Source organism: Corvus cornix, chromosome 2, assembly GCF_000738735.6.
Source record: "Corvus cornix cornix isolate S_Up_H32 chromosome 2, ASM73873v5, whole genome shotgun sequence".
Lineage (NCBI taxonomy): Eukaryota > Metazoa > Chordata > Aves > Passeriformes > Corvidae > Corvus > Corvus cornix.
Window position 1 is genome coordinate 35,162,867 of NC_046333.1, and position 12,991 is coordinate 35,175,857.

General features: G+C 40.6%; 1 protein-coding gene across 7 annotated transcripts in view; it reads right to left on the reverse strand.

Annotated features, from left to right (window-relative positions):
• Positions 1-12,991, reverse strand: part of FYCO1 (FYVE and coiled-coil domain autophagy adaptor 1) — a 45,769-nt gene that overhangs the window by 19,922 nt on the left and 12,856 nt on the right. For all 7 annotated transcript variants that reach the window (XM_019285717.3, XM_019285718.3, XM_010398831.4 and 4 more), the window contains 8 exons: positions 9,907-10,013; positions 8,894-9,037; positions 8,051-8,144; positions 5,004-7,631; positions 4,021-4,113; positions 2,871-2,989; positions 1,810-1,977; positions 1,237-1,386 (listed from right to left, as the gene is read on the reverse strand). In XM_019285717.3, the coding sequence (XP_019141262.3) occupies positions 1,237-1,386; positions 1,810-1,977; positions 2,871-2,989; positions 4,021-4,113; positions 5,004-7,631; positions 8,051-8,144; positions 8,894-9,037; positions 9,907-10,013 (3,503 nt within the window). The remainder of the gene's footprint in view (positions 1-1,236; positions 1,387-1,809; positions 1,978-2,870; positions 2,990-4,020; positions 4,114-5,003; positions 7,632-8,050; positions 8,145-8,893; positions 9,038-9,906; positions 10,014-12,991) is intronic.

The following is a 12,991-nucleotide window of genomic DNA, read 5'->3' on the forward strand; positions in this document are numbered from 1 at the left end:
AGAAATTCACATTCACATTTTGCTACCTTAATAAACAGGGAAAACAGAAAAAATAAAAATACAAAAAAACCACATTTAAAGACAAAAAACAATCAAGTGCCCACAAATATGCAAAACAAATAAATAATATCTATATTAAGTACAAAGTAAGGAAATGTACCTAATAATATTACACAGGCCGAATCTCATAGACAGGTAAAACAAAACTTGATTTGATTTTAAGAACACATCTATATGTCTCTGCTTTGTAATGACCCCTCTCCCCTTCAGACAGGAAAGAAAAAACAGTATTGGGCACATACATTCACATTCATTCCTCCTGCCCTCTGCACTCTGAAGTCTCTCAGTATTAAGCCTGTCAACTACTTTTTAATGAGCATGTTGAGATTTTCATGAAGAAAAGCACCCAGTAAGGATGACTGCTACTCATGAAATTTTAATGGTTTTGTTTTTCATAATAATTTAAATCATTACTGGGTGAAGACATGAGCAGCCTTCAGAGACCTTAGCAGGAATGAGTAATTTGGAAGTTGTTACCCAAAATGACTTCACCATTCACTAATCCTTATAGAATGTTGTTTACATTCACATGAAATGGAAACAGTTTCAGTGCTTCCTTCTTTCCTTACATGACAAATCAGGTCATGAGGATAAGGAACAGTAAAGAGTCAAACCAAACATACCACTAGGACTCTGAAATGTATCCATTTCAATACATTTTTAAGAAATCTAGATCAGATAACTAATACTAACTGTAGGGGAAATAATTTAATATCCACTTTTAAAAAGAAGATTATTCTGCAATAGTTAATTATCTCTGAACATACCTAGTGTAAGTAAACAAATTCATAATTGCACAGCACATTGAAATTCGTTCTGGAATACTTCCATCACAGTAGCAAAGCCATCCTGGTGAATATTGTTTAGAGCATGCACAGACCAGTGCACCGTCCTTCAAAGAAACACACTATACAGGGTGTGTTTATCTTTGTTTCCAGAAATGAGAAACTAACAGACAAGTCAGAGTTGCATCCAGATCTTTGCCTTAATACATGTCAAGGGATCCTTCCAATAATGTCTTATCCCCTTGTAAGCTCATGTGTTCTTTCAGCCTCCACAATGTCATGTATTAACGATTTTCATCACTGAACTGTGAACATTAAGAAATATTTCCTCCATGTAGACAACCATACTGAGTTTTACTTTTGAACAGTGCAATACAGTTCAGCAACTGACCTGCAGTGGTGTCGGCGCACCATCCATGAGAACTCTCTCTGGCAGTCCAGACAGTGATTAACTTCTGTGTCCCCCTGCCACCTCTGCTCTGCACTAAGCTTCTGCTGGAACTCCAGAGCATCGGATTTTTGCCACAAAGCATCCTTATCTCTGCAATGACACAGTTAAAAGAAAGAAAAACACATAGAAGTTGTCAATGCTGGTTTTCTGTTAACCAACCTCAACTGGAATGCTGGTGAAAGCTTCATAATAAAAATTCCTTTGCTCCAAACTTCTGAGGAGCTTTCAGAAATAAAGATAGATCAAAAAAACCTACTGAAGCTTCTGCAAAGACAGGGAGAAAAACACATGTCATGCAGAGAACTACATTTTTTTTAAAACAGACAGCATAATAAGGAGATACTATTGAGTGTTATATTTTTTGACTATATTATGGAAATGCAAAATTTCAACCACTAATGAACTTGGCCATTACTTGTATCTTCAATTCAGGAATACAAGCCTGGATGACCTAAGCAGTATCCCTGAACATCCTAAGCAAGAATTTCTGCTGCTGTTTATTATGATGCCAACCTGATAAGCTCTATCAAACGTTCTTCAAGGAACTGCTTTGTTCTTGTCAGGTCATCTAGTTCAGCAAATAACTTCTGGTCACTGCTATCTTTGTCTGCTGCCACCTTGCTGAGCTTCTCAGTGTAATCCAGGATCTTCTCTTTTGCTTCATCAGCTTCTTTTTGGATCCTGATTAAACACAAAGGCAATTATGAATCATTTTTAGCTCATGTGCATTCAAGTCTTCCCTGTGGGAGGAAGGGCTCCTCCATCCTGATAAACAGGTAGTTTCAGTGAAATTTTTCTCAGTGTGCATAGTTTTTAGAACTAGGCAGAATCTCCCCAGTTTTCTGCATCACTGAAAATGCACATAGATCCATTATCTAGTGAACACAGCCAGGAACCAGCAATTTCTTGGATGCCCTGCTTATAGTAAAGCTTATGATAACTACCAACTAGGAACAATACAGATCTTATCAGCACAAAAATATAAAAATACATAGGCGTTGGTTAACCTGTTAGACTCTGTGTGAGCCCATGCCTCATGAAGATCTCTTTCTGACTGCCAGATTACCCACACCACACAGGCCCACATTAGAGACTTCGAAAGCATAGCCTGAGTTAGATAATTAAAGCTGATAAGAAACCTGACAAATACATGCAGGATGTGGTCCCATTCAGATAATTCCCTGAAACTTCATGAAGAGGAGAGAAAAACCAAACTGTCCAAAAGCATAAATTTTCCATTCCTTACAAAAAAAAACCCCAATATTGTTTTAATTTTGTGCTTAACCTATAAGGTAAAAGGAGGTTATAAAAATGTCTTTTATGAATTTGTATCAGCTAAATTAACAATACAGTAAAAACCAAACCATGCACTCATGTGTGCTGGATAATTTCCTTGTTTCTCGTCTGAAGTGTCCATCTGATATTCCCTGTCAGTGCCCATGCACGATTTGTTCTGTATAAAACCCCATGGCATATGGTACTTCATAAACCGTGGCAATTTTCAATATGTTTTGATTATTGTTCCCCTGCTTGGCCTACAATTAACAGCTTATGGAAAGAACCCAAACTCTCACCTTTCCAAGAGCTCTCTAAGAGACGTCACCTCCTCTTCCTTCTGCAGCCGAGCAGATTCTGATTCCGACAGCTGCTCTCTTGCTTCATCCAGCTTTCTACACAAACTCGTGTTTGCAGCCTAGGAAAATAAATTACTGTATTTCTTTACATATAAAAACAAGACTTTACCACACACAGGACAATTACCAAGACAGCTAACAATGTTTTAAAAGAATCAGTTACAGCCAAATGACCAATTAAGATATTATTGTATAAGCAGGCAGTAATTAGTTGTGTACTAGTGACTGATTACTTCTGTCACACTGAATAAGGGATACACTCTTAAGTAAGACAGTATTAAGCCTGTAATTCTTGTTAATCCATGTCAGTTGAGCTTTTGCCTCCTTATCAAGAAAAATCTCTCTAAAATAATGGCAAGAGAATATACCCTGAAAGCTTTTTCACCACCTAAAAGCTTCAAAAGAGAAAAATTAAATAGGAGGGAAATATTGTTTATTAAAACCCATATGGAATATGAAGGACACTTGAAAACAACCCAACTTCTTTCACAGCTAGACTCTCCAGAGAAGTCTGCCAAACTTGGAGTCCTCAGGGAACATACCTAACTACCTCTAAAGGTATGGATTTCTCCTAGCAGGCAAGGCCACATCCAGTAATCTTAACTTTCTTCTTTCCAGATTCCTTAGAACTCAGTATGACCCTTCTAACTCAACTGTTTGACAAATTTATTGCAAAAATTCTATTTTTTTGTGGCTGGGTTATTTCTCAGCCACATTAATTCTCTGATTCAGTGCCCTTTGCAGCCTGCAAAGAGATGGATCTACACATGTGGCTGTGTGGGCATGCAGAGCCTAAGAAAGACACATCTTAAACCTATACCCCCATTTAAGAAGAGAACACATAAGCAGGTCTTACATAAAACCTGACCAGCTTTCAAGGCAGGGCAAATCCTAAGTGACATTGTGCTTTTCATAATCTCTGTTTCAGTGGCTGTCAGCTGCCCAGTATTTTTTCTGCAGCAACTGTATTTATACAAAGGCATTCTCAGATTCTCAGCCAGTCATTAGAAATGCTGCTTGCCTTCCCAGTGGTAACACTAATGCCTGCTGACACAAACACCTCTGGTTTTAAATCAGATCAAGCACCTACTTGTAACTCTGTAATCTCTTCCTCCGCAGCATGCTGTTGTTGCTTTTGTTCCTCAAGTTGCTCTCTTACTTTCCCACACTCCTCACTGACAGCCTGGCAGAGAGATTGAGCCAGTAGTTAGTAATCCTCCAGCGGCCACCCCCTCACCTACAAAATTCCCAGCTGTGAGTTATGAGTGCTCTTACTGCCATGCATGGGATAAATGCAGCACCACTGGCTCATGAAAGACAGCTAAAAAGACACTCAACTCCTGGAATCAAGCAAACTCCCTTTATGGTGGCACATTAACTGTGTTTCACTGTTACTTTGCATAGGCTATTGCAATTCTCAGCAAAAAGAAGGTCAAACTCATGCAGTGGCATAAGCCTCTGATCAACCAGCAATCTTAGACATTTTATCAGAATGGCAAAGCAAACACAATGAAATCTTCAGGCTTTAGGTGTGCTGTTTTATGTACATAGGGCTGACTCATGGTTTTTTGGAAGCAAAACTTTGATCTTCTCAGCTGCTGCCTTGAGCAGCTGAAAGCAAAAATACATGCGGGAGTTAAATGCTTTTGCATTCTGGTCTCAGTTTAAGTTTCCTTTCATCAAAATCAGTTTTTAGGAGAAGCAGTGTTACAGGTGTGACAGACAGGTCTTGCAATGCTCCTACCAAAAAAGAAAACAACCACAGCTGTAACCAGAGGGACAGCAGATGCCACCTTCAGTGCCAACATAAGAAATCATCACCCTCATGAGTACTGACTTGCTTTTCCGTATCACATGGCCTTTCCATTACACGTGTCCATAGAACTCTGAGGAGTTATTTTACCTCAGAGAGGCCCAGGTCATGAGCATAGAGACATTTTCAGATTCTCAGGCTTAGGCTAGTTGCATGTTAGTCTCAGAGCCTGACCCACACAAACCTTAGGATTTCATGCAGTAATTGCTGCAGCAGATGGTAAAGCAGCTCCCTCAGCTATAATAATTACATTAATTTACCTTGAATTTTGTCTGATAATTTAGAATCTCTGTGCTCATTTGAAATTTTATTGCAGACAGCTCTTCTTGGCTGGTCTCTTGGAAACTCTTAGCCTGTTTCTGTACTGTCTCCAGCTGCAATTGCAGACTTGGAACAGCTGCAGCACACATTTGAGCCTCCTCTAATTTCTCTTGCAGGTGCTTGTTCTCCTCTCTGAGATTAGAGATGTCAAGCTTCAGCTTCTCCTGTTGCTCTGTTGCCTGTTCTTCCAGTTCTTTGAACCTTTCTGTGGCCTGGGCCAACTGCTCTTCTGCATCCACCTTTTCAGAGGTCAAGGCACAAATCTGAATACCAAGTTCAGCCATATCAGTGTTGGTCCTGTGGAGGAGATCTTTATTTTCTTCATTTTCCACTCTAGCATTTTCCAAGTACCGCTTAACCTTAGACAGCTCTTCCTTTAAGTTCATTAAATTACTTTCCAGCTCAGCTTTTTGATGGGCTGTTTTCTCCTGCTCTTTTTTCAGCTTTTCTTCCCTTTCTTTACATTGCATCAGTTCTTGCACATGGTTTCTGTTGAGAGACTCACTCTGCTCTTTCAGCTGCTGGACAAGCGTCTTCTGCTCACTCAAGAGAGTCTCAGTGACTGCCAGCTCACCTCTCATCCTCTCTCTCTCATCAGTGGCCTGCTGAAGCTTGACTCGTAGGTCGAGGACTTCTGCCTGCAGCCTGGACACTTCACCTCGGTTGACCTCCAACTGCTCTTCAGTCATGGTCAGTCTGAAGGCCAGCTCTTTGGCCTCCTCCAGGGACGCTGCCTGCTGTAGTTGCTGTTTTTCCACTGATTCCTTTTCTGATGTGAGAGATTCTATAAGTTTTGTCTGATGAAGGCATGTCTTTTCAACACTGAGCTTTTCTATCTCAAGAGTCTCTGCTTTCTTCCTGTATCTTTCAGCTTCTGCTCTTAGCTGCTCACATTGGCTCTCCATGCCCTGCAGTTCTACTTCCTTCTCTGTGAGCTGTGATTGGAGACACTCTTTGCTTTCCTTCAAGGTGTCCAAGCTTTTTTCCATTTGTAAACTATGCTGTTTGGCACTCTTCAGCTGTGCTTCAAATGAGGCATAAGACTCCTTGGAGGTCTCTTCTCTTTGCTTTAGTTCTTCATATTCTGAGTGCAGAGCCTCCAGTCTCTCCTCTAAAATTTGGCTTTGCCTCCTGGCATTCTGCAAGTCTTCATCCAGCTGTTTGTTCTCACCCCGGAGCTTCTTCTCTTTTTCATCAACTGACACCAGGGCATCATCTATTTCACTCTGAAGTTGTTTCTCAGAGGCTCTCAACCTGGCTACATCGGCTTCTAGGGAAGCTTTAGAAGCTTCCAGATTTTTCAGTTTCTCTTCCATCTTCTTCTTAGACTGCTGCAAATTCTCATTCTCTGTTTTCAGTTTCCTGTTCTCCTCATCCAATTCACTCACTGCAGAGTTTTGCTGCTCCATGTGCTCCTCCAGCTCCTTGACTTTCTGCCCGAGATGCTCCTTCTCAGACATGAGTTTCCGGTTTTGCTCCTGAAGGCTACACACAGTCTGACTCACCTTTGTTAAGCGACCCTCCTGTAGTTCAAGTTGCTCTGCTTGCGACTGGGCTTCCTGCTTCAGTGCTCCTTCCCTCCTACCATACTCCTCCTCAAGTTTCTCTTTTTCCTTCCTGGCTTCCTCAAGATTTTTTTCCAGTGAACCCACCTGAGCCAGCGACCCCATTACCTGGGTCTGGAGCTCAGCCATCTCCTTTCCTTTCAGAGTCAGGGCCTTCTGAAGTGCATCCTTTTCCTTTGCCATGGTCTCCAGGCTCTCAATCAGCTTTTCACTCTCTTCTTTGGAGTTAGCAGTGAGGCTACTGTATCTTGATTCCAGTTCCTTCTGTGCCTGTTCTTTCAGCAGCAGCTCCTCCCTTGCTGCTTTCAGCTGAGATGTATGTTCATCACTGAGTCTTTGCATATCTGCTTTTTCCTTTTCTATCTCCTGAAGCTTCTCTAACAGTGCCCGTATTTGTAGGGCAGAGTCGTACTGGGCTATGGCTTGCTGTCCCTTTTCGTCCAAGGCAGCATCAACTTTTGCAAGGAGGTTGAGGTTCTTCTGTTCTGTGGAACTCAGCTTGGCTTTGAGCTCATCAATGCAAAGATCCTTCACAGCAATCAAAGCCCTAGAGGTCTCCAGCTCCTGATTTGAAACCTGCAATTCTGAGGCACAACCTTCCTTGCTGGTCAACAGCTGCTCCACCTTTGTTGAGTGCTCCTTCTGCTGCTCCACTGCATTCAGTTCCAGTGACTGTAGGCACTTCTGCAGGTCATGGACAGTGCTCTGAGTGGAGTGTGAGACCCCACACTGCTTCTGTAACTCTGTGATTATCTTTGTCAGCCGAGAGTTCTCCTCACTGTAGTTATTGCTCTTCTCCTTTTCTACCTGTACTTGTTGTTTTTGAAGGCTGACAGCTGCCTGGAGCTCCTGGTTTTCAACTTCTAGCTGGTGAATACGATCTTGAAGTTCCCTCTGCCTCAGCTCAGCCTGGTCAAGTTCTAAACGCATCTCTTCATAGCCCTCAAGGTGTTCAACATTTAGTGAGTTATTTACGTCAGGGCTGGAAGGAAACTCTTGTGCCTAAATGAACAGAAGGGGAAAAGAAGAAAGTTTAAGTAGTATTAAACATGCACTTAAATGGTGTGCCAAAATGAGAGCAATTCAGGGTCTTAATGTACAGTGACATTGTGTGCTGCCTTCATAGCACTACAAGATATCAACTTCTAGTAAATGGGGCTTGTTTTCCCAGAAGATAAATGAAAACATACCTATCTGCTGGTAGTACATACCTATCTTCTGAACATATTTTTTTTCTTTTACAAGATTTCCATGTTAAGTTGAAGCAGCTAAGAGACAATTCCCTTTACTTTTAATTAAGTATGCTTTTAGCAGTTTAGCATTTCAAGACTTATAACCATCATAAAACTACAAAGTTCTCTGGAGCTATGCCAACCAGAGACCTACCATGACATATAAACATTTATTTGCAATTTGCTTACCTGCAAATAATTGCTCACTAAACTGCTCATGCTGGAACTGCGACTGGGAGGCTTCCATAAATATGCTGAAGATCCAAGCGAGGACAGAGTCCTCCTGTGGATCACACAGAGAAACAATATATAAGGTAAGTCTAAGCACATATATCTGTGTCTTTCTACTTGTATATGTAAGATTTATCTAGTGGTAATTACCACATAAAAAAGGACATAACTGCACCTGCTGTCTTGCCCAATAACCACTGAAATTGATGAAATTGATGAAAAATAATATAGGGCTATCCAAGGCATCTATAAAAGGTGATGGGGCTGGTAGCTGTCAGTTCCCACATCCTCAAGAACCAATGCAGCCTTGCTCTAAGGAATTGTATTGCTGTGTGGTAGCTGCTCAACCAGATGGTGGCAGGAAAGGGCCCTAGAAAACTCCCATCGATACAAATGGACCTGGACCAGATCTGGTAGGTATTGTTATACCCCACTTTTAGGTGGGATCACCATTGCTGCAAGTGAAGCACACTGCTTGGCTGTGCAGCCTCAGCTCTTGAAACAGAGGAAGCTAAGAAGATTTCTTCTTGTGCCTCTATAGATGAGAATAGCTTGGGATTTGGGCCTAAACTGCAATTACTGTAAGTGCTGTATTACAGAGCACCATCTCTGATCACTGGTACTCAGTAAACTGAAGGAGAAACAGGCCAATTTGGTCATGGACTAATTACATGGAAAAAGTTTATACCTGCTCAAACACAAGTATTCCTACCTTCAAAAGCAGAAGCTTTTACAGATTCTTCAGCAAGCAGGTGTTTTATGTCCTTGTTAACACAAAATCACAACGTGGCTCCATCTTACCTGGCAAATGCCGGCCAAGCAGCATCTAAATCATAGCCTCTTGATGCCAAGTCAAACTGAACATCAGTGAGCTCATACAGTTGACCCACAATGTCAGAACTCATTTTGGAATTCAGAAATGGACTTCTTGCATAGTACCAGTCACTTAAAAACAAACAAATTAAAAAGAAGTACTCATTCATAAGCAAAAGAGAAGTAGCAGTTTCTCGTACAAAAAACCCTACATCATTATTCACTCCACCTCAGAAAAATGATGATACAGTATTCTAAACACAAATTACAACGAACAGACCCACCAAACAATATCCTATCCCTTCAATGTAAATGAAATTAAACACCTTTATTTAATTCCACATAAATATCTTTATAGGAGTACCTGCACAAAATATTTTTTCCTGTAGTGCTTGGGCAAATCCCTGACAATACAAAATATGTGCTATGCACTGGGTAATCACACAGTAAATACCTAAATCACACATTTAAAACATCAAAAATGAGGAACAGAAAGCAGCATCCAGAGTTAAATATATTGTGAAAATAGCTGGCTTTTTCTTAAAGCCCTAGCAGCATCCCTCCAACCAAATACAAACTATACTTGGAGTTTCTTGGCCAAGGGCAAGTTGTTCCTCTGTGTGACCATCCAGAGATATATGCAAATGCTTTCTGGGGCTTTGTGCAACACATCCAAATTAATCCTCTCTCATGATGAATAGCCCATCAAACCCAGGATCTTCAATACTTATAAATACAACACCTTTGAAACCGACGTACAGAAGCACCAGTGCAACCCACTCCACACATATTTAGCTGTAATAACTTTCAATCTTTACCAGCCCAAGATAGGTATGAACCAGTGACCCAGGACAAAAGGTCTATGATCCTTCATATCCTATTACCAGCTCTCTAAGCCAAACATTTGGAAGTGTTTCAATTTCTTTCAATAGCTACTAGGTGATATTGCTTGATCACACTGAGAAAACACCTATTAGTTTAAAAAGCACTTTGCTATTCACCTGGTCACTTTGGTGTTCATAAAACATTGCTGCAAGGTGTCTGCTAGCCTTTGGTGAACCAGGGAGTAACGAAGAAATGCTCTTCCTTTTCCAAGAGAGGTTCGTAGCTGGAGGGGAGAAACCACAAGAAAAGTCTAAATATCATTTGTAATAATGTAGAGACATGGCCAGAAAAGCCCACACAGCAACACAAAAATATAATAAGCCACTGTAAAGGAAAAAGTTTTAATGGAAACCAGTAAGAACCTTTTCCTAAGTCTGTCATTGGGTGGAATCTTTTTAGAACGATGGATTTGTTTCTACAGCTGACTGTTGTCCACTTTATAATTATATAAAAGGCATCACAGGACCAATGAATCATCTAATATATTGAGTCCAGACTATGCTAAGGACACTTGACAACATAAGGCAAATCTCAATGTGCCCAGCAAAGGCAGAAGTGACTGCTTAAGTTACTTAAGATGCATATGGCCACAGCTGGACAGATTTAGTCATAGAACAAAGATGTACACATATAAAAATATACATCCCCATGGACACAGTAACCCCAGACAACGCAAAAAGCCTTTCTTAATACTTAGCTGTTAAGTTGATTAAAATCTAATTCTTTCTTCAGACCAAGAGCAGCTGCATGACCAAAATTTAATGGATCTTTTTATGAAGACAGCTGTTAAATCAACATAAGGGGGATCACAAAGCTCAGCACTGAATTTTGTTATAGCTATTGACTTGGGGAACTGATGTTTTATTTTTACATCTGAACCATTTTCTGTCCTGCAAAATAGTGAAGCACTGAATAGTTGTGTTTTATTTCTTCTTTCTATCAAAGTCAATAATCAATTTAGGAACGGGAAAGGAGCATGATGAAAGAATTTCTCACCAAACTGCTCATCCAACCAACAAAACAAATACATTTATGATGTAAAATAGATGCCAAGACAAAAATAGAGAGGCTGAGGCACAAGTTAGTAGGTTACTGTAACTTTACTTGGAAAGTTAGTGTGAAACAAGGCTCAAAGGCCACACAAGCTTTCTCTCTGGCTGATCAGTATTCCACTGTGGTGAAATGAGAGCAATACCCTCAGCTTCCTTGTTTTTGCTGTTACTGGGCTTCTACTCTGAAGTAACACAGGTTCTTCATTTAGCTCAGTAACCCACTACATACAAAAATGCTCCTTATAAATATAACCTGAATGAAACGTGAAGCAAAGAAAGCAACACTTTTTACTGATTTTTGGTTTGAATTCTATAGCATACAAAGTGCAAAATACCATGGTCCCTAAACACTAAGTATACCACAAACAGCAAATTTAATTTACCAACTGGTTTTTGCCCTCATTCACCCTGCAGACATCTGAATATTTCTTCAGGGAGATGCTATTCCTACTCTATGCACAGAAGCTTACAAGTGTCTTTTCCTAAGTAGGCATATTTAGTGAATATCTTAAGAACTGTCAAAAAAATCCCAAACCCTGGAAGCCACAGAATTAATCCTATCCTTACTCCCATTGTTTTTTCAATTTAAATTGCAATGTCTTCTTCAAGCAATATGAAGAGACCAGAACAAATGTACATAAAGAGAAGTAGAGGAAAATATTTACATATATGCAGTTACAAGTAGCTGAAGACTATTTGACTAGGAAGCAAAAGCATGCCACGTCCTGGAGCCCTGCTAGAAATCAGGGAGGCAGAGTGTCTGGTATTGCCAGTGTTCCCATGTTGACAGCAAACACTGTAGCTAAGGTGCAGTGTATGGCTGTAAAGATTTGGAAATACGTGTATTTAGTGTAATCACCTTTTGAAAGGGAAAGAGGAATGACCAGAACTCACTGCTCACCTACTGCCCTCAAGAACAAGGCCCTCTGCTTAATTAGCAGATAAGAGTTTCCAGGGCATTATTATTTGCTTCCTTGCTCCACCTCTCTAGCACACCGTGCACCCTAACATTAGAAGCACTGCAGGCAGAACAGAAGAGGCATTATGCTGTCTAATGTTTGACCATCCTTAAAATTAACTATTACTCTTTCCTTTTTGTTCACCTCCACCTTTGAAGGTCAACTAGTATTGTTCAGTGAGCAAATAGAGGACATTTGGAAACCTTTATGTTCTATCCAGCCAGGTTCAAAAATTTGCTGCTGATTTCTGCCTGTAATGAAGGGGAATAACAAACATATATTTGTGTCATGTGTCATTTAATTTCTGGGCCTGAGTCTGCCAGCTCAGTTACCTGAAACCAATCACTGATTCCTCTTTTAAGAGTTTATATTCCTAAACCACAAGTTAATAAAGATTAAAGAAACCTTCCACAAGCTAATTTCTATGACTGCACAGAAATTGAAGTAGAACATATCCTGCTTCCAAACTATAATTTTTTATATTGTGCTAACAATTTAACAGCCAGATGTACTGTAGAAGGAAAAAGTAGAGCAGTCTTTACATGTGGCAATATGCAGGTGATACCACAGGCAACAGACTGTTGAAGACTACAGCACAGCCACCTTTGCAGAGAAATCAGAGTGGCTCCTGCTACTGAGAATTTAGGGGCCACTATCTATAGTCAGAGGATTTTTCCTGCAGCAGCGGCTACTGTCCTTACTTCTCTGGTTGTCCTGCAGTGCGAAATCCAACCCAAATTTCTGTGCCTCTCCCCTCTTTTCCTGCCCACTGGTAAAGCAAACTGAAGCCCTTCCTGGGATTGCTCACCTTGGAACAGCAAAATTCAACACTGTGAAAGTTGCAAAGAGAAGAAAGAAAGGTAGGGAGCCCAGAACCTGCCTCTGCTGCAGTATCATGGCTCTCTTTCAGATGAATCAAAACAACATTATCTAGAGCTGCTGTGGAAGAACTCCCAAGAGAATAGAAAAATCTGCTGTAAATAGCAACTTGCCAATCCAAGTTAGCACTGCTCACAGATAATAGAAGTGAGCACCAGGACAACACTGGCCAGCACCACCACACCACCGCCTCTTCCACCCACAAGGAAAATCTTCTTCAAACGATTCTAAAGACTCAGACAGGATCAACACAGAAAGCTTCTCACAGCTTTTATTTCACCCCACATTGACCTGAAGATATAACATGGTTT